The 27,211-nt window shown below is 44.4% G+C and overlaps 1 protein-coding gene across 8 annotated transcripts in view; it reads right to left on the bottom strand.

Moving 5' to 3' along the window:
* Positions 1-26,958, bottom strand: part of map7d3 (MAP7 domain containing 3) — a 125,197-nt gene extending 98,239 nt beyond the window's left edge. For 7 of the 8 annotated variants that reach the window (XM_052022150.1, XM_052022151.1, XM_052022153.1 and 4 more), the window contains exon 1: positions 26,885-26,958. In XM_052022150.1, the coding sequence (XP_051878110.1) occupies positions 26,885-26,930 (46 nt within the window). In that variant the 5' untranslated portion in view covers positions 26,931-26,958. Of the gene's footprint in view, positions 1-26,788 lie in introns of all 8 variants that reach the window. The other variant, XM_052022152.1, reaches the window with a different exon arrangement.
* Positions 26,959-27,211: the final 253 nt, after the last annotated feature.

Here is a 27,211-nt window from a genome sequence, read left to right as displayed (position 1 = left end):
AATTGTTCCCCATTTCAGTCCTGATGGCCTACCCGTTATTCTGAGACCATGACCACTAGTTCCAGGCTCCATAGACCAGAGAAACATTCTCCCTATGTTGAGAAACAAAGGACTGCAGATGCTGGAATCTAGATGAAAAACACTATGATGCTGGAGGAACTCAGCAAGCCAGGCAGCATCTGTGGGGAAAAGCAGGCGGTCAACGTTTCGGGTCAGGACCCTTCTTCAGGATCCTCGAGCCTGCATCTACAGGACCATCTCCCTACGTTGACCCTGTCGAGCTCTCTAAGAATTTTGTTCATTTCAATGAAGTCACCGCTCATTCTACTTAAACTCTAGAGAAGAGGCCAATCTCTCCTTGTATGACAGACACATCACCCCAGAAACTAGTCTGATAGGCCTTCTCTGCACTCCCTGTTGAGCAAGTATATCCTTTTTTTTGGGGAAGGAAACCTGAACTGGTCACAATACTCCAGCTTTGCTCTCACCATAACCTACACAATTCTAGTAAGGCATCTCTACTCTTGTCCTCAAATCCTTTTGCAATAAGGTTATACATACCATTTATCCTCGTGATGCCTGTGCATCGCCTATTAGTTTTCAGAACCCGCATACAAGGAAACTCATGTCCCATTGAACATTAATATTTCCCAATCTCTCATCATCTAAAGAAAAACTGTGCATGTGCTTTTTTGCACACACAACCTTCCATTTTTCCACACTGTACTCCACCTTCCGTGTTGTTGCCTAATAACCTAGCTCGCCTATATACCATAGAACAATACAGCACAATACAGGCCCTTTGGCCCACCATGTTGTGCCGCCCTTCAAACCACACCTAAGACTATGTAGCCCCTTCCTCCCACATATCCCTCTATCTTAAATTCCTCCATATGCTTATCTAACAACCTCTTGAACTTGTCCAATGTATCAGCCTCCACCACCACCCCAAGCAGTGCATTCCATGCACCAACCACTCCCTCCCTCTGACATCTCCCTCTGACATCTCCCTTGAACTTCCCACCCATTACCTTAAAGCCATGTCCTCTTGTTTTGAGCATTGGTGCCCTGGGAAAGAGGCGCTGGCTGTCCACTCTATCTATTCCTCTTAATATCTTGTATACCTCTATCATGTCTCCCCTCATCCTCCTCCTCTCCAGTGAGAACAGCCCTAGCTCCTTTAGTCTCTCCTCATAATCCATACTCTCCAATCCAGGCAGCATCCTGGTAAATATCCTCTGCACCCTTTCCAACGCCTCCACATCCTTCCTAAAATGAGGTGACCAGCACTGGACACAGTACTCCAAGTGTGGTCTAACCAGAGTTTTGTAAAGCTGCATCATCACTTCGCGGCTCTTAAACTCGATCCCCCGACTTATGAAAGCTAACATCCCATAAGCTTTCTTAACTACCCTATCTACCTGTGAGATGACTTTCAGTGATCTGTGGATATGAACCCCCAGATCCCTCTGCTCCTCCACACTGCCCAGAATCCTGCCATTTACCTTGTACTCCGCCTTGGAGTTTGTCCTTCCAAAGTGTACCACCTCACACTTCTCTGGATTGAACTCCATCTGCCACTTGTCAGCCCAGCTCTGCATCCTATCAATATCCCTCTGTAAGCTTCGACAGCCCTCCACGCTATCCACAACACCACCATCTGTGTGTCATCTGCAAACTTGCTAACCCACCCTTCCACCCCTTCATCTAAGTCATTAATAAATATCACAAAAAGTAGAGGTCCCAGAACCAATCCCTGTATATCTCCTTGAAGCCTCTACATCTTCATCACTTCTCAGTCTTGTCCCTGGAAAACTTAAAAATATGACATTTGGTTAACTCCACTGCAAAGCTCTTCATACCAGCAATCTTAAACTTAAAACAGTAAATTCCCACGTATTGTATAATGTGAAATATTTGATAAATCAATAGTTCAGCAACCAGTTTTGTACCATAATGGAATACCACAAACTCTTCACTCCTGTATTGCTGCCTTCAAGCTATGCTATTCCAATATCGTCCTGCTGGCCTCCAATCATACAACCTCTAAACTCTAGTTCATCCAAAACATTACCGTTCTATCCTGTCCTAGTCCTGCCCACTCACCGTTCAGCTCTACTGTCGCTCCAAGTGGTCCTCCCAATTTAAAATTCTCATTGTGTTTAAATAACTTTCACTAGTCTAACACTTACCCCATTTTACAATATCCCAGCACAAAATCCTCAGCACACTTACAAATCCTGTTAATAATTGGCTTACATGGTAAAATTATATTCTTTTAACGAATAAAAGAAATGCAATTCAATCACGCATTTCAGGTGACAGTAAACAGAGAACAAAGATCAATTTACAATTCTAATTCAGATCATATTACTGCAACAAATTCACCATCAATATATGTGGCACATTGTGCCTCGAGTTTCACGTTCCTGTTTCCTGGTTTCCTTCAGTCCCTCCTTGCTATTTCAATTTTTAGGATCTGTTGAGAGACTTCTGAGTTTGCTATAAGTAGAATATCAGCGGACCTGTGTGTCTGAATGCCTTCGATAAGGAGCCACACAAGGCCGTTAAGCAAAGTTAGAACATGGGATTGTTGTACATTTAAGAGATGGAAAACAGTTGGAATAAATAGGTCATTTTTGGGTTGGAGGCTGTAACTCAGCATCTGCAGGGACTGGTGATTTGGATGAGGGGATGAAGTATGATATTTAATTCAGGATTGCTGAGGATACAAAGCTGGGTGGCTATGCAAGTTGTGAGGAGGATGCAGAAAGGTTTCAACAGAATATAGACAGGATCAAATAACAATCAACCAGATAGAGATCTACAAAATTATGTGAGGCATAGAAAGGGTAGATATGAGAAAAGTTCTTCTCATAGAGGTATCTCAAACTAGAGGGAATGGGTTTAAGGTGAGGAGTTTCAGAGGGGAGCGGAAGAAGAATTTTTTTTTTGCCTAGCGGGTGCTGAAGTCTAGAATGCACTGTTTGAGAAGGTGACAGAGGCAGGCCCTCTCATAACATTTAAACAGCATGTAGGCAAACATTTGAATTGCCAAGGCATAGATGACTACGGACCAGATGCTAGTAAATGGGATTAGTATTGATAAGTACTTGATGATAGGTATGGACACAGTGGGCCAAAAGGCCTGTTTCAATGCTGTAAGACTGTGACTAATTATCCTGCTTGTCAACGCCCCGATGGTCCTTTTGCCACTTACCTACGTTAAGGAGTAATTTACAGTAGTCAATTAACATGTTTTTGATAGGTGGGAGGAAACCAGAGCACGCTACAGAAAGCCACCATCATAGGTAGAAGATGCAAATTCCACACAGACTGTGCTTGAAGTCAAGACTGAACCCAGGTCCTTGGAGCTGTGAGGCAGCAGCACTCACTGCTGTACCACTTTGCCACCTGTCTCATATGTTAGTTGTGCAAGCAATAACAGGGTGGCACAGTAGTGTAGAGGGTGGCACGGTAGTGTAGTGGTTAGCGTAACGCTATTACAGCACCAGTGGCCGGGGTTCAATTCCCGCCGCCATCTGTAATGAGTTTGTACGTTCTCCCCGTGTCTGTGTGGGTTTCCTCCGGGTGCTCCGGTTTCCTCCCAAATTCCAAAAAGACGTACAGGTTAGGAGCTGTGGGCATGCTATGTTGGTGCCGGAAGAGTGCCTCCCAGCACATTCTCAGTAACGCAAAAAGACGCATTTCACTGTGTGTTTCGATGTACATGCAACTAATAAATAAATATCTCATCAAACAAGTACCAATTTCATCTCTGCAGGTAACCAAGCTGAACAAGTAATTTATCTATAGTTGTTAATATTCAATGGCTGATCTATGGAGATTCAGTTTACAGATATGATGAACACATTTGAATCAGGATGAAAATCATGCAAGTCTTATAAGAAGGAGTTGCAAGAGCAGTACTGTATGTGTTAGGAAAAGTTGTGTTTCTAGTATGTCCCCATCACCAAATCTTTTGTTTTGAAACACCCGAGCCAGTTTCTGAAGCACAAGTTCTCTAGTTTGCCTTCTTTGTATATAAAAGATATTAAGAAACAAAAAGCCACCTCAAAAATGTTACATTCAGTGACTTAAGAACAAGACTTTTTCCACTTAGTTATTTAAGACCAATTTGATTAGTAGAAATCTGAATCCAAACTTGGATCTCAGCACATGTACTTCACGGAAGACACAAGGTACCAAAACCATCTCAGTGACAGGATGCTATGCATCTACGTACAGAGAACCTCTGTTTTTAAACCTGGCACAATCGCAAATAGAGTTAGTACGCATGGGAATGAATGAAGGATAGGATACAGAGATCAGTGGAAATCCATGAAACGAGGGGGCAGGAAGGTTTCATTCAATAGCTGCCTGGTAATTTGGAAAGGCTACATGCAACAGAGACTTATCTTTCTTAAAACAAAACTGTCTTGCTGACGAAAGATTAACAGCTTGCAGTATGTGTTGTTAACAAATCCAAATCCTTCTGTATGAAAAGCTGCTTTCAGCTGCCAATACTGATTATAGACCCACCTTTTCAGAAAACAACATATCAGCTGCAGGAAGAAGAATTCAAATACTAGATCCGCAATGACACTGTATTACAGCTTCCAGTCTGTACATTAACAACTCTCACATTGTTTAACACAGCTGCGTTTTGGTAAGTCTTACACAGATCATGGCTCCCGGCGTCACCTTAAAAGAACAGATTAGTGCTCCACATTCAGCAACTGTCAATTAACCAAGATTGATGCAGATGAGAGGGGCCATTCAGGTTCACCTTCGCTCATCTGTTCAGAAAAATCCTACAGTTCAGTCAGAAACAGTTACAGGGGTAACTAAGAGGAGCGGCTAGTGTGTAAGTGGCTCAGGGTAGGAGTGGAGCCTTGAGGCTTTGGCTCAAGAGGCTTCGGCGAGCTGAGGAAGAGCTAGCACCGAGAGGTAAGGCTGGTAAGCTCCTTTAAGTTAATTAAAGTCAGATTGGGTAATGAAGGCAGCAGCTAGGGCAGTTGTGTGCTCCGAATGCAGTATGTGGGAAGTCAGGGACAGTACGCTTGTCCCTGATGGCTACACCTGTAAAAGGTGCATCCAGCTGCAGCTCCTGGCAAACCGTGTTAGGGAACTGGAGCTGGATGAACCAGATCATTTGGGAGGTAGAGGCAGACATAGATAGGAGTTTCAGGGAGATAGTTACACCTAAAAGTCAGGAGGCAGGTAGCTGGGTGACTGTTAGGAAAGGGAAGGGGATTAGACAGAAGGAGCAGTGCACCCCTGTGGCCGTTCCCATCAACAATAAGTATACCGTTCTGGATACTGCTGGTGGGGACGACCTACCAGGGACAAGTTGTGGTTGAGTCTCTGGCACCGAGGCGGGACCCTCATCTCAGATAGGAGGGAGGGTAAAGAGGAGAGCAGTAGTGATAGGGGATTCGATAGTTAGGGGGACAGATAGGAGATTCTGTGGGAGAGATCGAGAATCCCGGATGGTCTGTTGCCTCGCTGGTGCCAGGGTCCGTGATATCTCAGATCGAGTTCTTGATATTCTCAGGAGGGAGGGTGAGCAGCCAGATGTCGTGGTCCATGTAGGAACCGATGACGTGGATAGAAAGGAGGAGGAGGTCCTGCAAAGAGAGTTTAGGGAATTAGGTGCAAAGTTAAAGGACAGGACCTCCAAGGTTGCAATCTCAGGATTGCTACCAGGTCCACGTGCTAGTGAGGATCATGCAGCTAAATACATGGCTAAGAAGTTGGTGCAGGAGGGAGGGCTTCAGGTTTCTGGATAATTGGGCTTTGTTCCAGGGAAGGTGGGATCTGTTCCAAAGGGACGGTTTACACCTGAACTGGAAGGGGACTAACATACTTGCGGGTAGGTTTGCTAGTGCTGCTCCGGTGGGTTTAAACTAGATTTGCAGGGAGAGGGGAACCAGAGTGTTAGAGAAGAAAGTGAGGACGAAAATGATCATGCGAGGTCTGCAGGTATGGACAGCAATCAAAGGTTTATACATGATAGTAATGTTCTCAGGTGCATCTATTTCAATGCAAGGAGTATTGTAGGTAAGGCGGATGAGCTTAGGGCGTGGATTGGCACATGGGATTATGATGTGAGACATGGTTGCAGGAGGGGCAGGACTGGCAGCTTAATGTTCTGGGCTTCTGTTGTTTCAGACGTGATAGAGGGGGAGGGATGAAAGGGGGAGGAGTGGCATTACTGGTCGGGGAACAGATCACAGCTGTGCGTAGACAGGACAGCCCGGAGGGCTCGTCTACAGAGGCCATATGGGTGGAGCTGAGGAACAGAAAAGGTGTGGCCACACTAATAGGGTTGTATTATAGACCACCCAATAGTCAGAAAGAATTGGAGGAACAAATCTGTAGGGAGATAGCAGACCGATGCAAGAAACAGAAAGTTGTAATAGTAGGGGATTTTAACTTTCCACATATTGACTGGGACTCCCAAAATGCAAAAGGGTTGGATGGCTTAGAATTTGTCAAATGTGTTCAGGAAAGTTTTCTAAATCTATATATAAAAAGGTACCAACGAGAGAGAATGCAATACTTGACCTATTAGGGAACCAGGCAGGTCAGGTGATAGAAGTATGTGTAGGTAAGCATTTTGGGTCCAGTGACCATAATGCAATTAGTTTCAAGATAATTATGGATAAGGATAGGTCTGGTCCTCGAGTGGAGGTTCTAAATTGGAGAAAGGCCAATTTTGTGGAAATGAGAAAGGATCTAGGTAGGGCGGATTGGTATAAGTTATTTTCTGGCAAGGATGTGCTCAGTAAATGGAAAGCCTTCAAAGATGAAATTTTGAGTGTGCAGAGTTTGTATGTTCCTGTCAGGATTAAAGGCAAAGGTAACAAGCATAGGGAACCTTGGTTTTCAAGGGATATTGGTGAGCTGGTTAAGAAAAAGAGAGAGGTGTATAGCAGGTATAGGCTACTAGGAACAAATGAGGTACTTGAAGAGTATAGGAAATGTAAGAAAATACTAAAAAAGGAAATCAGGAAAGCAAAAAGACGACATGAGGCTGCTTTGGTAGATAACTTGAAGGTAAACCCAAAGGGTTTCCACAGGTATATTAAGAGCAAAAGGATAGTAAGAGACAGAATTGGTCCCCTAGAAGATCAGAATGGTCGTATATGTGTGGAGCCTCAGGAGATGGGGGATGTCTTAAACAGTTTTTTTGCATCAGTACTTACTCAGGAAACTGGAATCGTGGATATGGAAGGAAGGGAAACAAGCACTAATGTCATGGAACATATAGAGATTAAAAAGGAGGTACTTGATGCTTTACAGCGAATAAAGGTAGATAAATCCCCAGGGCCTGACAAGGTATTTCCTCGGACCTTGAGAGAGACTAGTGTAGAAATTGCAGGGCCCTGGCAGATATATTTAAAATGTCCTTAGCCACGGGTGTGGTGCCAGAGGACGAGGATAGCTCATGTTGTTCCATTGTTTAAGAAAGGCTCGAAGAGTAAACCAGGTAATTACAGGCCAGTGAGCCTGACATCAGTAGTGGGTAAATTACTGGAACATGTTCTGAGAGATAGGACATAAGTATTTGGACAGCCAAGGATAGTCAGCATGGCTTTGTGTGTGGTAGATCGTGTTTAACGAATCTTGTGGAGTTGTTTTGAGGAGGTCACTAAGAAAGTAGATGAAGGTAAGGCTGTGGATGTTGTCTACATGGACTTTAGTAAGGCCTTTGACAAGGTCCCACATGGGAGATTAGTTCAGAAGGTTCAGTCAATGGGTATACATGGAGAGGCTGTAAACTGGATTTGAAATTGGCTGAGTGGGAGAAGACAGAGAGTGGTTGTGGATGGTTGTTTCTCAGATTGGAGGCCTGTGACTCGTGGTGTGCCTCAGGGATCTGTGTTGGGGCCTTTGTTGTTTGTTGTATATATCAATGATCTAGACGATAATGTGGTAAATTGGATTAGTAAGTTTGCGGATGACACTAAGATTGGAGGTGTAGTGGACAGCGAGGAAGGCTTTCAAAGCTTGCAGAGGGATCTGGACCAAATGGAAAAATGGTCCAGAAAATGGCAGATGGAATTTAATGCAGACAAGTGTGAGGTGTTGCATTTTGGAAGGACAAACACAGTAAATGGTAGGGCACTGAGGAGTGCAGAGGAACAAACGGATCTAGGAGTTCAGATACATAATTCCCTGAAAGTAGAGTCACAGGTAGACAGGGTTGTTTAAAAAAAAGGCTTATGACATCCTGGCATTTATAAGTCAAAGTACTGAGTATAGGAGTTGGAATGTTTTGGTGAGTTGTATAAGTCATTGGTGAGACCAAATTTAGACAATAGACAATAGGAGCAGAAGTAGACCATTCGGCCCTTCACGTCTGCACCGCCATTTTGAGATCATGGCTGATCCTCAACAATCAATATCCTGTTCCTGCCTTGTCCCCATATCCCTTGATTCCCCTATCTATAAGAAACCTATCTAGCTCCTTCTTGAAAGTGCCCAGAGAATTGGCCTCTGCTGCCCTCTGAGGCAGTGCATTCCACAAATTCACAACCCTCTGGGAGAAGAAGTTTTTCCTCACCTCTGTCCTAAATGGCCTAGCCCTTATTCTTAAATCATGCCCCCTGGTCCTGGACTTCCCCAACATCTGGAACATATTTCCTGTCTCTATCTTGTCCAATCCCTTAATAATCCTGTATGCTTCAATCAGATCCCCTCTCAATCTTCTCAATTCCAGCGTGTACAATCCCAGTCTCTCCAACCTCTCAGCATAAGACAGTTCCGACATCCCCGGAATTAACCTCGTAAACCTACGCTGCACGCCCTCTATAGCCAGGATATCCTTCCTTAACCCTGGAGACCAAAACTGTACACAATACTCCAGGAGTGGTCTCACCAGGGCCCTGTACAAATGCAAAAGAATCTCTTTGCTTTTGTACTCAATTCCTCTTGTAATACAGGCCAACATTCCATTAGCCTTTATCACTGCCTGCTGCACTTGCTCATTCACTTTCAGTGACTGATGAACAAGGACTCCTAGATCCCTTTGTATTTCCCCCTTACCTAACCCCACACCATTCAGATAATAATCCGCCTTCCTGTTCCTGCTCCCAAAGTGGATAACCTCACACTCATCCACATTAAACTTCATCTGCCAAGTATCTGCCCACTTACCCAACCTATCCAAATCACCTTGAATTCTCCTAACTTCCTCTTCACATGTCGCACTGCCACCCAACTTTGTATCATCAGCAAACTTGCTAATGTTATTCACAATGCCTTCATCTAAATCATCAACATAGATCGTAAACAGCTGCGGTCCCAGCACCGAGCCCTGTGCCACCCCACTAGTCACGGCCTGCCACTCTGAGAAACATCCATTCACCCCTACCCTTTGTTTCCTATCCGCCAACCAGTTTTCTATCCATGTTAATACCCGCCCCCCGATTCCATGAGCCCTAATTTTACCCACCAATCTCCTGTGCGGCACTTTATCAAATGCCTTCTGAAAGTCGAGGTATACAACATCCACTGAATCTCCCTCGTCCATTTTTCCTGGTTACACCCTCAAAAAACTCCAGTAGATTAGTCAAGCATGATTTGCCCTTGGTAAATCCATGTTGACTCGACCCAATCCTATCACTGCTATCCAAATATGCCGTTATTTCATCCTTAATAATGGACTCTAGCATCTTCCCCACCACAGATGTTAGGCTAACTGGACGATAGTTCCCCATTTTCTCCCTCCCTCCTTTCTTAAAAAGTGGGATAATATTAGCCATTCTCCAATCCTCAGGAACTGACCCCGAATCTAAGGAACATCGGAAAATGATCACCAATGCATCCACAATTTCTAGAGCCACCTCCTTCAGTACCCTGGGATGCAGACCATATGGACCTGGGGATTTGTCAGTCTTCAGCCCCATTAGTCTACCCATCACCATTTCTTTCCTAATGTCAATCCACTTCAGTTCCTCTGTCACCCTCTGCCTTTTGTCCATCCTTACCTCTGGGAGATTTCTTATGTCTTCCCCCGTGAAGACAGATCCAAAGTACTTATTAAATTCAACTGCCATCTCCCTGTTTCCCATAATAATTTCACCCAATTCGGTCTTCAAGGGCCCAACATTGTTCCTAACTAACTTCTTTCCCTTCACATACCTAAAAAAGCTTTTGCTATCCTCCTTAATATTCCTGGCTAGCTTGCCTTCGTACCTCATTTTTTCTTCCCAAATTACCTTTTTAGTCAAATTCTGCTGCACCTTAAAAATTTCCCAATCTTCTATCTTCCCACTCAGCTTGGCTCTGCCATACTTCTTCCTTTTTAACACAATGCTATCTCTGACTTCCTTTGTCAGCCATGGTGGCCCCTTTCCCCTCTCTGAGTCTTTCCTTCTCTGGGGAATAAACTGATCCTGCACCTTGTGCATTATTCCCAAGAATACCTGCCATTGCTCTTCCACTGACAATTCTGCTAGGATGCCCGCCCAGTCAACTTTAGCCAGCTCCTCCCTCATGGCTCCATAGTCTCCTTCGTTCAACTGCAAAATTGACCCTTCTGATTTGCCCTTTTCCCTCTCCAATTGCAGATAAAAACTTATCATGTTATGGTCACTACCTCCCAATGGCTCCTTTACTTCGAGTTCTCTTATCAAATCCTGCTCATTACACAGCACTAAATCCAGAATAGCCCTCTCCTTGGTTGGCTCTCGTACCAGCTGCTCCAAGAATGCATCCCGGAGGCACTCTATAAACTCCCTTTCCTGGGGTCCAGTACCAGCCTGATTTTCCCAGTCCACTTGCATATTGAAATCCCCCATAACTACTGTGACATTACCTTGCCACATGCCAACAGTAACTCACGATTCAGCTTGCACCCAATATCCATGCCACCGTTCGGAGGCCTGTATATAACACCCATTAGGGTCTTTTTGCCCTTACAGTTCCTCAGTTCTATCCACACTGACTCTACTTCTCCTGATTCAACGTCCCCCCCCCTTGCAAGGGACTGAATCTCATTCCTCACCAACAGGGCCACCCACCCCCTCTGCCCACCTTCCTGTCCTTACGATAGCATGTATACCCTTGAAAATTCATTTCCCAGGTCTGATCTCCCTGCAGCCATGTCTCCGTTATCCCAACAACATCATACTTACCCATTCGTATCTGAGCTTCAAGCTCGCCTACCTTATTCCTGACACTCCATGCATTCAGATATAGGATTTTTAACCCATTTCTCCTCTCTCCATTCGTATTCATGTTCCGAAATTGTGTAGTTCCTACCTGTCCTCTACCCTCCATCTCGCTATCCTCTCTCTCATTCTGGATCCCCTCCCCCTGCAAATTTAGTTTAAACCCCCCCCCCCACCCCCCCCGAGCAGCATTAGCAAACCTTCCTGCAAGAATGTCAGTACCCCTCCAGTTCAGGTGTAAACCGTCCCGTTGGAACAGATCCCATCTTCCCTGGAACAAATCCCAATTATCCATAAACCTGAAGCCCTCCCTCTCGCACCATCCCCTCAGCCACGTATTAATCTGCCTAATCTTCCTATTCCTCTCCTCACTCGCATGTGGCACAGGCAGCAATCCTGAGATTGTTACCCTGGATGTCCTGCACCTCAATTTAGCACCTAACTCCCTGAACTCCTTACGCAGGACCTCCTCTCTTTTCCTGCCCACGTCGTTAGTCCCTACACGGATCACAACATCTGGGTTCACGCCCTCCCTCCTGAGAATAACCTGAACCCGATCGGAGATATCCCGGACCCTGGCACCAGGGAGGCAACAGACCATCCGGAATTCCCGATCATCCCCACAGAATATCCCATCTATCCCCCTGACTATAGAATCCCCTATCACTACCGCTCTCCTCACTTCCTTCTTCCCCTTCTGAGTTGAGGGTCCACTCTCGGTGCCAGAGACCAGACCTCTGCAACTAGTTCCTGGTAGGTCATCCCCACCAACAGTATCCAAAGCGGTATACCTATTATTGATGGGGACAGCCACAGGGGTGCTCTGCTCTCTCTGCCTGCTCCCCTTCCCTCTCCTGACAGTTACCCAGTTACTCTCCTCCTGTCTTATCGGTGTGTCTATTTGGAATATTGTGTGCAGTTCTGGTCGCCGAACTACAGGAAGGACGTCAGTAAGATTGAAAGAGTGCAGAGGAGATTTACTAGAATGTTGCCAGGTCTTCAGGAGTTGAGTTACAGGGAAAGATTGAGCACGTTAGGACTTTATTCCTTGGAGCGTAGAAGAGTGAGGGGAGATATGATAGAGGTTTACAAAATGATGAGGGGCATAGACAGAGTTAATGCAAGTAGGCTCCTTCCACCTAGATTAGGAGAGATAAGTACGAGAGGACATGGCTTTAGGGTGAAAGGGGAAAGGTTTAGGGGGAACATTAGAGGGAACTTCTTCACTCAAAGAGTGGTGGGAGTGTGGAATGGGCTGCCATCTGATGTGGTAAATGCGGGCTCGCTCTTAACTTTTAAGAGTAAATTGGATAGATACATGGACGAGAGAGGTCTGGAGGGGTATGGGCTGGGGGCAGGTAAATGGGACTAGCAGAATAACATTTTGGCACAGACTAGAAGGGCTGAATGGCCTGTTTTCTGTGCTGTAGTTTTCTATGGTTCTATAACAAAAGTGGAATAATTTTTTTGAACGAATGCAGGGTTCCCGACTCCATTGGCCCACCCAGAATCTTGCTCCATGAATGCAATAAATCTAAAACTATTTTCTTGGTTTGAAGTAACCTCCCAGATCTCCCTTTACTGGTCATGATGTTACTCTGAAAGATTAAACTGGAAAAACCCACTTCCCCAGTTCCTTGATATAATGGTCCTAATGCAGTCAAATAGGATCCTCCTCAGCCAACTTACATTCTCTCCAAGTGCACTGAGCAGTGTTAATTTAAGCAAAGTTCTGTGAAAGCTTTAGGAAGTCATAACAGCAAATGTTTCACAGCAGAAATTAATTCCTTTTTATTTTCGCTACCTATGGACTGAGAATGTTTATTACGAGTGCAGTCTGTAACTCAGTCTCACCAACTGAGCAGCACTGTATTTATTTTATATTATATCTCCTTACAGCAAAGAAGGATTCCACTTGGCCCACCGAGTCTTTGCTGGATCTCAGAGCAATCCTATTTCTCAACTTAGTTCCCAAAAACCTATTCTCTTGCATGTGCTCATTAATACCCCCTTAAGATATTTTTATTAGTATATCAAAACACACAGTGAAATGGATCTTCTGCGTAGAGTGTTCTGGGGACAGCCCGCAAGTGTCACCATGCTTCCGGCGCCAACGTAGCATACCCACAACTTCCTAACCCGTACGTCTTTGGAATTGCTGATATGATAGCGTCTTTCGAGAGACTGTTAGATCGGTATATGGAGCTGAATAAAATAGAGGGCTATGGGTAAGCCTAGTAATTTCTAGGGTAGGGACATGTTCGGCACAGCTTTGTGGGCCGAAGGGCCTGAATTGTGCTGTAATTGTTCTATGTTCTATGTGGGAGGAAACCGGAGCACCCAGAGGAAACCCACGCAGACACAGGGAGAACATACAAACTCCTTACATACAGCGGTAGGAATTGAACATGGGTCGCTGGCGCTGTAATGGCATTACACTAACCACTACACCACCATCCCTTGATTCTCCCACCTACATTATGGATAATTTACAGAAGCCAATTAACGCAACTATCCGAACACTGCACAAAACTATCCTAGATGCTTCACAGGTTGAAAAAAAACACTAAACCATGTAAGGAAATGGGTAACCAAAAGTTTAGCCAAAGACATCGATCAAAAAAAGGCAAAAATCAGAATTGTACAGCATGGAAGCAGTCCATTTGGCCCAACTCATCCACTGACCAGTGGGCACTCTTCCAAATTAATCCCATTGCACAGTACCTGGTCCATAGCCCTTCATCCCCAAGTGATTCAAGTGCCCATGTACTTCATACTGTTAGTGACCCAGCTTCAACCACATTCTCGGGCAGTAAATTCTAAGTACTCACCACTCTCTGAAGGTCCCCCTCATGTCCCATCTGAATCTCTTCGCCCTTACACTAATCCTATCACCTCTAGTTTTATCCACCTCTGATATGGGGAAAAGTTTCCTGCAGTCTAACCTATCTATACCGCTCAATTTTTGATTGAGAGGTCTAGAGAATTCTAGAGCTCAAGGTCCAGGCAGCTGAAGGCACAGCTACCAATGAAGCTATCAGAATGAGAGGACCACAAAGCCAGAATGGGAGTTGCACAGAGAAGTTAAAGGATAGCAGGCCTGAAGGAGGTTACGGTACCTTGACAGGGCAGACTATGCCTAGGTAACCCTGTCCATAATAAAAAAAAAGGACAAACCCAATCTGATGCCTCAACCAGAGTTCTGATGCCTCAACCAGAGTTCTGATGCAAGGTCTCAACCTGAAATGTTGATCATCACTTTGCCTAACCCACCAAATTCTTCCAGATTTCTGCTCCAAATTCCAGCATCTACAGTCTCTTATGCCTCCACAAATTCAATCTGCCTAATTATCACCCAGTCGGACTACTCTCGATTATAAGTCAGAGTCATACAGCAAGGAAACAGGCACAATAGCCCACCGTGGCTGTGCTGGTCATCAGGTACCCATCTGTACCAATTCCATCTTCTGGCACTCTGCCTGTAGTATTTCAGGTGCCCATCTAAGTGATAAAAGCTGTCATTTACAGACCTAACAAGAGCTTACTCACCAGTACCCTGCTCACCAATAACCAGTTTGGGTTTTTGCTAAAACGTGGCCCAAGGGCTGAATTCTACCAGTGAGGTGGAGTGGCTGCCCCTGATATCAAGGCAACATTTGACTGAGTGTGGCATCAAGGAGTTCTGGTAAATCTGAGGTCAATGGGTTTTAAAAGGAAAACACTCCAATTGTTTGAGGCATATTTTGCAAAACAAAGGTAGTCACGGTTGTTGGAGGTCTCCAACCTCAGGACGTTGCCACACCAGTTTCTCAGGACACTACCCTATGCCCAACCATCTTCACTTTCTTCCTTCAATTGCAAGCTCAGAAGCAGGGGTGTTCACATGCCTCGCCAACGTCCCAATTTTATTCACAGCACCTTAAAAAAAGCCCATGCCTGCACGTACAAAGATCTAGAATACATTCAGGCATGGACAGATAAGTGGCAAGTGTCTCACAAAGCATCAAGAAATGACCATCTCCAACAATCAGTTCTGCCACCACAGAGCTCTAGTGACCTGGGTTCAATCCTGACCTCTGGTACTAATTATGTGCAGTTTGTTAGTTCTCCCAACAATCTAATTGGTTTCCCCTGGGTGCTCTAGTTTCCTCCCACATTCCAAAGATGTGCTGGTATGTTAATTGCCCAATGTAAATTCCTCCCAGTGTACTGGGGTTGAAGGAGAAACAGGGGGAGTCGATAGGCATGAGAGAATAGGTTACAGGAAAATAGCTACGGGTGGGTGTAGGACTGGGAATGTTCAGAACCAACAGAGAAGGCATCCATTCGGCCCATCGATCAGCATAGACTAAATGGATGCCTTCTATGCTGTTTAAAAAACACAAGAAAGACAGACTATTACCTATCCAAACATTTTCCCAAGTCCTCAAGGTCAGAACTGTCTGTTAACTCAGCAGAGCAGCTAGAGCATCAGTTATTGGGTTTTTTGGTGAAGCAGCTTTTCACTGATAAAGATCTCAGATGATATGAACTGCTCATGTAAATCTGAATAGTGTCACAATGCAACATAAATTTTCTGTAAACAGAATGCAATCCACAGTAAATGAAAACCAAAAACACAAGATGCTGGAAATCTGAAATAAAAACAGAAGGGTCTTTAACCTGAGACATGAACTCTGTTTTTCTCTCTCTCCACAGATGCTGCCTGACCTGCTGAGTGTTTTCAACATTTTGTTATTAATGTAAATCACAGGATCGTTAAGCGAACAGGCTTGAACATACAGTTTCTCTGTGAAGGACTTGCTGCTGAGGGAACAGTCTAGAATTTCACATGGATTTTACTGTTCCAGGTATAGCCAATAATTAACAATATTAATGTATTTTAAATGCAGACCAGATTAAACGATAGCATCTTAAATACAGTGATTTGCATCCATTATTCTGAGCCATCAAACAGCATGAAAAAGAACAGCAACTTTCTACATTTTCAATATGGGTTGGACAAGTGCTGAGAAATATATCAAACAATTCCAATAATGAATTCTTCCCTTCAAGCAAATGCTGAACTGCTCAATGTTCGTTAGATCAGAGGGTGACTTGCTTACCAATCTGAAACTAACCACATTTTGTTCAGTTCCTGTCACAACTGGCTGGCTGCTCATAAACTCATTCAGCAAGAAGCTCACAGATCCATAACAATCATCCACTGTACAGAGGAGCACAGAACAGGCAGCCTTTCAAACCCAGTGTACCATTCAATTAGAATGTACAACATGACAAATGGCAGGAATAGACCATTTAGCCATTGTCCCTGCTGCACCAATCCATAACATCTTAGCACTGCTTTCCTGCACTAACCCCATTTACTTTGATAGATTTTTAAGTTTTAAGGGCATTAATCTTCCTTGAATATACTCAGCGAATGAGCCACCGCAGCCCTTTTCCAATGATTCACAACAGTTTGGTTGAAGAATTTGACATGCTGTTGAATAAGGGATGTTGATCTATTCTATACCTACACATTCAAGTAGCCACTCTGGCATTAAGCTAGAAGTCAGTAATACATTCAAATTATTGATCCAACTATTTAGTATTAGAGCTTTATCCCAAATGGGTAGGCGCAGAGATATGATGGAATGAACATGGTGTGTACTTTTATCTACAGACCCTCAGGATCAAAATCTGAGGGTTTGTTTAGGAAGGTAGGCCCTAGGTTTCAAAGAGTTTGATGAAGTTGTATCAAGCTATTAGAAACCTGCACAATGAATAATGTGATAGCACTTATATTATCGACTATATACCTACCTTATAAAAGCACACTTTTCTGCTAACAAGTGGCACTAGGGAAAGCACTCAGTTAAACCGTGCACGTTTGTTCTCAACCCTGAGTGGACTGAACTTGGTAAAATCATTGGATGCATTTGTAATTCTATCATGTTTATCATTCCAGTAGTTCTTTTCTTAACTTTTTACTTCTGACTTCTCTCTCCTCCTCTCACCACTCCAATCCTGAGGTCGAGAGGGTTGAGAGCTTCAAGTTCCTTGGAGTGAACATCACCAATAGCCTGTCGTGGTCCAACCACGTAGATGCCATGGCCAAGGAAGCTCACCAGCACCTCTACTCCCTCAAGAGGCTACAAAAATTTGGCATGTCCCCTTTAACACTCACCAACTTTTAGCAATGTACCATAGAAAGCATGTGGATGCATCATGGCTTGGTATGGCAACTGCTCTGCCTAGGATAGCAAGAAACTGCAGAGTTGTGGACACAGACCAGCACATCAAGGAAACCAGCCTCCCCTCCATGGACTCTTGTCTATACCTCTCGCTGCCTCGGTGAAGCAGCCAGCATAATCAAAGACCCCCCACACTCGGGTCATTCTCTCTTCTCTCCTCTCCCATCAGGCAGAAGATACAGGAGCCTGAGGGCACATATCACCAGGCTCAAGGACAGCTTCTATCCCATGGTGATAAGACTATTGAACGGTTGCCTTATACGATGAGATGGACTTTTGACCTCACAATCTACCTTGTTTGACCTTGCACCTTATTGTCTACCTGCAAATCACTTCCCTGTAGCTGTGGCACCTTACTCTGTATTCTGTTATTGTTTTTACCCTGTACTACCTCAATGCCCTCTACTAAATGCACTGTGTAATGAATTGATCTGTACGATCGGTATGCAAGACAAGTTTTTCCACTGTACCTCGGTACAAGTGACAATAATAAACCAATACCACGCACCATATCCACAGAAGACACCATCTCCAAATGTATGCATTGGGAACCATCTGATATCTGGCTGGTTTCTTCACTATGCAGACCACGAAATCCTGGAATTCTGAAACCAGGGGATTACTGGATTCTGTTTTACTACTGAGAGATGGGGATGCAAGAGGGATGCTTAGAGGCTACAGTTTGTGTTGATGTAATTTAGAACTACTTTGCATTAATTTTAATGAAAAGGCACCCAGAAAGAAGCAACAGAAACTGATATTAGAATGGAAATCTAACAAGAAATGCCCTTTTACAGTAGCAGTAAGTTTGATTGCTAGGGTAAAGCGGCAGTTTGCTTGATGTAAACTAGCGTCAGAGTGCAGATCTACAAAAGGTGGTCTATTTCCACTAGCAATATCACTTACTACACACGTAAGAGCAGCCACATTAACATAAACCCACCCTGTAGGTATATTCAAAATGTTAAAGCCCCCCAGCTCCCACTCCCTACTACAAGCATGTTATTGCAATGCTATTTGATTTGAAATATGCTTAATATAGCAACCGAATTTTGAATACCTGACAATTTATTTCATGCTTCCTGTGGACTACATCAAGGCTCTTTGCCACAATGAAAGATGAAAGGAAATATAACCAACTCAAGGCAAATAAATGTAAAAATAGAATCTCAGCCAGCAACTGGGTGCCCAGACATGAGTACTCCAGCAACTAAAGCTCTGACTTAAATATATTCACTTGGTTTGAAAATAAACTCCTTCTGTATTCCTACAGTATAAAGCACAGCCTAGGAGCTCCAGTGGTGCTTCAGGCAATCATTTGATAATAACTACCTTCAATCAAATAGAATCATACAACACAAAGCAGTTATTTGGTCCATCGCAGCCATGCTCTTGAAAGGACTCTCCAATTACTCCCCTGCTCTTTCCTACAGCGCTGCACTGGGATCCAATTTCACTTTGGAAGTTATTGCTGAATCTTCTTCCACTGGCCTTTCAGACAGAAAATCCCACATCACAACACACAGAGTAATAGAGTATTCATCTTCCCTGTCCAAATCACTTCAATCTACACCCTCTGGTTAACAATGCTTCTGCCTTATATTTAGTGCGAGGTTATCAATTAAATACCTCTGCTCCCAGAACAACTCTGCACCACTTTCCTGCACTAACCTAATGTCCCTTGATTCACTAAATATCCAAACATCTATCAAGCTCTGCTTCAGTGCACTTAGCCTGCAGCCCTTAGGTAGAGAATTCCAAAGGTTCACCATGCTTTGGGTAAATTTAAACCATAGAACAATATGGCACAATACAGGCCCTTCGGCCCACCATGTTGTGCCGCCCTTCAAACCACACCTATGACTATCTAACCCCTTCCTCCCACATATCCCTCTAACTTAAAAATTCCTCCATATGCTTATCTAACAATCTCTCGAACTTGTCCAATGTATCAGCCTCCACCACCACCTCAGGCAGTGCAATCCATGCACCAACCACTCTCTGGGTGAAAAACCTCCCTCTGACATCACCCTTGAACTCCCCACCCAATACTTTAAAGCCATGTCCTCTTGTTTTGAGCATTGGTGCCCTGGGAAAGAGGTGCTGGCTGTCCACTATCTATATCTCTCAATATCTTGTATACCTCTATCATGTCTCCCCTCATCCTCCTCCTCTCCAATGAGAACAGCCCTAGCTCCTTTAATCTCTCCCCATAATCCATACTCTCCAATCCAGGCAGCATCCTGGTAAATCTCCTCTGCACCCTTTCCAACACCTTCCTATAATGAGGCGACCAGCAATGGACACAGTACTCCAAGTGTGGCCTAACCAGAGTTTTGTAAAGCTGCATCATCACTTCGCGGCTCTTAAACTCGATCCCCCGACTTATGAAAGCTAACATCCCATAAGCTTTCTTAACTACCCTATCCACCTGTGAGATGACTTTCAGTGATCTGTGGATATGAACCCCCAGATCCCTCTGCTCCTCTACACTGCCCAGAATCCTGCCATTTACCTTGTACTCCGCTTTGGAGTTTGTCCTTCCAAAGTGTACCACCTCACACTTCTCTGGATTGAACTCCATCTGCCACTTGTCAGCCCAGCTCTGCATCCTATCAATATCCCTCTGCAAGCTTCTACAGCCCTCCACACTATCCACACCACCACCGATCTTTGTGTCATCTGCAAACTTGCTAACCCACCCTTCCACCCCCTCATCTAAGTTGTTAATAAATATCACAAAAAGCAGAGGTCCCAGAATCGATCCCTGCAGGACACCACTACTCACAGCTCTCCAATCTGAATGCACTCCCTCCACCACAACCCTGTTTTCTACAGACTAGCCAATTTTGAATCCACACAGCCAAGTTTCCCCGGATCCCTTAACCTCTGACCTTCTGAAGAAGCCTACCATGCGGAACCTTGTCAAATGCCTTACTAAAATCCATGTAGACCACATCCACTGCACTACCCTCATCAATCTTCCTGGTCACCTTTCTCCTCATCTTAGTCCTAAATGGCAACCTCTTATTTTGAATGACTTCACAATCTTTCCACATTATATTCCACCTGGCACATTCTCACTTTTTCTGTCTCTATCTCCCTCAGCTCATACTGCTATCAGTTTTGTTTCACCAACAAGCATTGAAATATTACACCGTGCATTAACAAAACACTGACTACAGATAGTGAGCAGCTGAAGGGCCAGTACCAATCACTGTGGCACCCTACTTATAACACACTCTCAACCTGAAAGTGACCCTCTTACTCCTACTGTCTTCTGTCCATTAGCCAATCCTGATCACACCCGTACATTACTCCCAACCCTGCCTGCTCTAACTTTAACCTTACTGAAGGCCTTCTGAAAGACCATACACACCACGTCTACCAGTTACTCATTAATTCTGTTAGCTGCAACTTTAAGAAAAGCTCATTGATTTGTCAAACACCCTTTCATAAATTCACATTGATTCTGCCCAATCTGATTGTTATTTTCCAAGTATACTGCATAATCAAAGTATATCCTAGCATTTTCTCTATTAGTGACGTTAAGCTTATATGTCCTATAAAAAGCCTGGTTATCTTCTGCACGAGGAAGAATCCTGTTTGTCCTGTTTTCAGGGCACACAACCGCATTTGATTTCTTTTCCCACCATACCTGAAAGTTTCTAGTGCAGCCTCAAAACTGCTCCACAAACCGTGTGGGTTAATTTGTGCTAATCTCATGTCCAATTGTTAACCAAACCAAGCTGTTGTCACAGACCATGACAAAAACTTTCATTTATCTTTGAAGAAGAATTCAGACATTATATAAATGGACAAGATTGCATTCAACTTGCAGAAAGATAGTAAGACAATCAGATCTTAAATAAGCATAATGCTTTAGATGTTTACCGTCTCTACAATGGCATGAGACGTTACAGTCTTGGGTTGATAAATGGCAAACAGGTCACAAACAATCTCCAATCACTTTACTACCACTCAATTCCCCTACTACCAAAAACCAGGATTTTTTTGGGGGGGGGGCGGGGGGGCATTGGGGAATGTAATGCAGCCAGAGAAAAAATTTCAAATCTTCAGTTATTGATTTTTGCTAGCTAAAGCATTGGAAAAAGATAAAATTAAGGCAGGGTCAGTTAGGATGCAAATCCTTTATAGCCTAACTGACATACAGAGCGGGCTCAAAGGGCTGAATATTGTTGCTAGATTTTTGAATGGGAGGGTGGTGCAGTTAAGGGGAAACAGTGCAGAATCTGGGGAGTTGGTGAAAACGTAGGATTAGTGTAAATGCATAGTTGATGGCCAGTAAGGCCTTGGTGGGCTGAAGGGCTGTTTCCATGCTGTATCTCATCCATTCAACACTAGATGTTTGTAGACTTTCACTCCTCCACTCTTTACTCATAGCCCCACAGAAAGCCCCATTTCCAACACACATTCAGAGAGCAAGTTCTAGATCATAACCTCTGTGTAAAAGGTCTTCCACACCTCTTTCATCCATTGCTTTAAATGTCGCTCCTGGTTCTTGAGCAACCCAATAAGAGGAACCCCTCGTACATTGGTTTGCTTAATTCTAACCAAATTTATCATGACCTCATTTACCTCTATCCAATCTCCTCAACCTTCTTTGCTTTAACAGCAACCCAAACTTTTGCAGTTTAACATTGCAGCTGAAGTCTCTTAACCCTGGAGCCATTCTATTGTGTTTTTTTTCTGCAGCCTCTTCAGAATCTTCATATCCTCCAAAACTGGATACAGATTCATTATAACCTTGTTATTTCTGTATTCTAGGGCTCTATTAATGAAGCTCAGGATCCCATTCTCTCAACATGCCCTGCCAATTTTAAAGATTTATACACATGTACCAGGCTTTTCAGTTCCTCCTTCAGTTCCTTTAGAACCATGTCATTTAGTCTGTCTTCTTTCACAATTCCTTCTGCCAAAGTGCATCACTTCACAGTTCTGTATTAAATTTTGTACATCACCCATTCTTCCACTTCTTGCTATCCTATTATTATTTTGCTTAGAACACTTCCAGACTTTGTGCTACATGTGCCCATCTTCTCAATGACGTCTGTCATTCAAGAAGCAACTTGTTTTGCATGGCACTGCTGTACCAACTGAAAACAATGCACAAGCAATTCCATTCCACTGCCAGAGTAAAGCAGAGAATTGAAGTAGAAATCACACAGAAAACGAACCAGATTAATCTTATCGAATGGCAGAGCTGCCGCAAATCTACAGCTGCTTCTGTATCTTAGGTTTATCAGATGGGAGTTGAAATGAGAACCAAGGGTATGCATCAGGTGAGGAGCCGGATGAACAGGGGCTGTCAGTATGAGTGAGTATACAGTGCTGAACTGGAATGACCTTCAGAATTATGGACAATGGACAGGAAAAGGATTGGAACAAGAGATGGTGTTAGATTGTGGAATTACTTCCTGGTTAGTCTTTGACCATGAACAACTGAGACATGAATGAGAACTGGGACGGGAATGAGACACAGCAGGTAACAGAAGTGAGTGCTGGGGAACACTTTGGATCTAGCAATCATAATTCCATTAGTTTCAAGATAATTACGGAAAAGGATAGAACTGGTCCTATGGTTAAGATTCTAAACTGGAGGAAGGCCAATTTTGATGGCATCATAAGGGATATGGCAGGCGTGGATTGGGATAGGTTGTTTTCTGGCAAAGAGATGCTTGGTAAGTGGAAGGCCTTCAGGAGTGAAATATGGAGAGTACAGAATCTGTATGTTCGTTAGGATAAAGGGCAAGGCTAAAAGGTTCAGAGAACCTTGGTTATCGAGGGATATTGAGGCCCTTGAAAAGAAAAAGGAGGTGCATATCAGGTATAGACAGTTAGGATCAAATGAGGCGCTTGAGTATAAGAAATGCAAGAGAACACTTAAGAGGGACATCAGGAGGGCTAAAAGGGGACCTGAGGTTGCTCTGGAAGACAAGGTGAAAGAGAGTCCAAAGGGTTTCTATAGTTATATTAAGAGCAAAAGGATAGAAAGGGACAAAATTGGTCTTCTTGAAGATCAGCTTGGTCATCTATACATAGAGCCAAGAGAGATGGGGGAAGATTTTAGATGGACTTTTTGCATCTGCATTTACTTGGGAGTCAGACACAGTCTATATAACTAAGGAAAAAAAGTAGAGAGGTTATGGACCAGATTTGGATTACGAAAGAGGTGGTGCTGGCAAATTAGGGTGGATAAATCCCCAAGGACTGATGAGGTCTCCCCTCAGACCTTGTGGGAGGCTAGTGCAGAAATTTCAGGGGCCCTGGCAGAGATATTTAAAACGTCCGGAGGACTGGAAGGTAGCTAATGTCGTTCCATTGTTTAAGAAAGGCTCCATGAATAAGCCAGGAAATTATAGGCCAGTGAGCCTGACACCAGTTGTGAGTGAATTATTGGAAGGTATTCTGTGGATATATAAGTATTTGGATAGCGAGGGCCTAATTAGGGATAGTCAACACAGATGTGTATGTGGCAGGTCACGTCTAACCAATCTAGTAGAGTTTTTTGAGGCAGTTACCAGGAAGGTTGATGAAGGGAAGTTGGTGGACATTGTGTATGTGGACTTTAGCAAGGCCTTTGACATGGGAGGCTGCTCCAGGTTAAGTGACTTGACATTCAGGATGAAGAAGTCAACTGGATTTTACACTGGGTTAGTGGGAGAAGCCAGAGAGTGGTAGTAGATGGTTGTCTCTCTGACTAGAGGTCTGTGACTAGTGGTGTGCCGCAGGGATCGGTGCTGAGCCCGTTGTTGTTTATCATCTATATTAATAAATTAGATGATAAAGTGGTAAACTGGATCAGCAAATTTGCAGATGACATCAAGACTGGGGGCTTAGTGGACAGCGAGGAAGGCTATCAAAGCTTGCAAAGTAATCTGGACCAGCTGGGAAAATGGGCTGAAAAATGGCAGATGGAATTTAATGCAGACAAGTGTGAGGTGATGCACTTTGGGAGGACAAACCAGGGTAAGACTTACACAGTGAATGGTAGGGCACTGAGGTGTGCAGCAGAACAAAGGGACCTGGGAATACTTATAGACAGTTAAACATATAAATACAATTCCATAATTCCTTGAAAGTGGCATCACAGGTAGATAGGGTCGTAAAGAGGCCTTCATTATCAGGGCACTGAGTACAGGAGTTGAGATGTTATGTTGAAGTTGTATAAGACATTGGTGAGGCCAAATTTAGAGTATTGTGTGCAGTTCTGGTCACCTACCGACAGGAAATATCAAAAAGCTTGAAAGAATACAGAAAAAATTTACATGGATGTGGCTGGGACTTGAGTTACAGGGTTAGGTTGAATAGGTTAGGACTTTATTCCCTGGAGCACAGGAAAATGATGGGAGATCTTATAGGGGTATAGATAGGGTGAATGCATGCAGGCTTTTTCCCCTCAGGTTGGGCAAGAACTAGAGGTCATAGGTGAAAGGTGAAATATTTAAGGGGAATCTTAAGGGGGAACTACTTCACTCTGAGGGTGGTGCAAGTGTGGAACAAGCTGCCAGCGGAAGTGGTGGATGTGGGTTCAATTGTAACACTTAAGAAGTTTGGATATGAATGAGAAAGGTATGGAGGGATATGGGTCTGGGTGCAGGTAGATGGAACTAGGCAGAAAATCAGGCCAGCATGGACTAGATGGGCTGAAGGGCCTGTTTCTGTGCTGTAGTGCTCTATAACCCTAATGTGAAGATTAAAAAACTATTTACAACCAACTGGAATGTATCAATAACCCAGCTTTGGCAGCTTATTGGTAATACTCCTACAAACAAGAGTATCACAGTAAGAAGCAAGTAGAATTTAAGGTCAGGTTGGTATACGATTCCAAACCTGTTGCCTAACTCCCAAGTGTCAGCCATAGCTCAGTAGCATTTCCTCTAAGAAAATTTCATGAGCTGAAATTCAAATTTGAAGACTTAAATCCAGGTTGACACACCATTTAGTGTTGTGGTAATGCTGGAGGCAATTTCCTTTGGATGGGATGTTAAATCAAGCTTGCTCTCTCACAGACATACAAAGGAAGAGCAGGGAGTTATGGCCAGAGGCGATATTTATCCCTCAACTTCATAGAAACAACTTGTTGTGCACAACTTGGCTGCACCATTCCCTACAATACAACATCACTTACAAAGCATCCCAGGGTGTTCTTAAAGTGATTTGAAGGGCAAAAGAGAAATCCCTCTTCCTCAAAATTCATTTCAACTATAAGAATGCTTTATATTATTCATTACAGACATAAATATACAAGTTATACAAATACAAAAACTAACATAATGAATAAGTATACTGAGGTATGTCAAATGCAGCAAGCATTGCTGTTGCACGATAATATACAGCTGATACGTTTGTATACATTTACCCAAAAGATTTCTGATGATTTAAGCAAGGTAAATACTTCAGGTGAGTCTGGACAGGAGCTGCAATGTGCTTTCATTTATTGAATTATTAATATTTCTTGCAATGCTGATCTCTTTTGGGTATCTGGCAATGCATTTGGCATTTTCCCCCTAGAGATTACAGAATCTCAGTTATCTACCCCACCCCAACAAGAAACAAGCAATGTGCAAATTCTCAGCCTAGCACAACACTGCTGTACATTCAGTTTCCTACTCACCTTCAGGATTGAGACAGTACTGATTATGAAGTAGCATGGTACAATTATGAAGCATTGAAAACCCTTGCAAAGATCAGCTTCTCATGACGGTTTCATAATCTGTTTTACGAATTTATCCAAAGCTTCCTATGACATCAAGGTTAACTCTTGCCATCGCCATCTGATCTCACCATCAGAAAAAAACTCAAGCTGCTGAAGCTTCCAGACAGCAAGTCACTGTCAGTAGGATGGAAGCCATCATTTGAAATAACTTTAGGGAAGTACTAAACTTGCAAAATCTAACAGGTAATTCCAGATGCAAGCTAGAAAACGCCAATCAGTGCAGTTTGAAAAGTTTAGAGGCAATAACACAGAAAAATAAAACTGCTTCTGGAACTCCAATCATACAACAATAGGAGCAAAGACGAGTCAACGTTGCAGGGTTCTGTCTCCTTACAACCCACTCTCAGCTCTCTTATCCTAACTACACTCACCTCAATCACTGCCTCCCCTCCGCTACTTCTCCCCACCTCACGCACCCCTCACCATCCCCCTCCCCCCCCGCCCTCAGCCTCTCCCCACCTCACGCACCCCTCCGCTACTCCCAGCTCACACTCCCCTCAGCCCACAACCGCCCTACTTCACGCAACCCTCCCCTCCCCTCCCCTCCTCACCCTCAGCCTCTCCCCCTCCTCAGCCTCTCCCTACCTCACCCCCCACTGAACCTGGCACCACTCTCATCCTCCCCTCACCCATCTTCCTCCCCTCATCCGCACTCCCACTCCTGGCTCCGTCCACAGCCGAGGCGAGGGAGAAGCTGGGTCCCGGTCCCGCCGCATCCCCCTCACCATACTGGGCCCGCAGCTCCTTCAGAGACGTCGCGCCCTCCGCCATCTTGCCTCACTGAGTGGGCCGCACATGCGCAGAATCTAGAGCGGCGGGGAAAGGGGCGGGGCTTGGGGCTGCGGGGGGAGGGGGAGGGGGAGGGGGGGGAGGGGGAGGGGGAGGGGGAGGGGGGGGGAGGGGGAGGGGGAGGGGGGGAGGAGGGGGGAGGGGGGAGGAGGGGAGGAGGGGGAGGGGAGGAGGGGGAGGGGAGGAGGGGGATGGGAGGAGGGGGAGGGGAGGAGGGAGGAGGAGGGGGAGGGGAGGAGGAGGAGGGGGAGGGGAGGAGGGGG

This window comes from Pristis pectinata, chromosome 8, assembly GCF_009764475.1.
Source record: "Pristis pectinata isolate sPriPec2 chromosome 8, sPriPec2.1.pri, whole genome shotgun sequence".
Classification (NCBI taxonomy): Eukaryota; Metazoa; Chordata; class Chondrichthyes; order Rhinopristiformes; family Pristidae; genus Pristis; species Pristis pectinata.
This window is presented reverse-complemented; position numbering and strand designations above follow the sequence as displayed.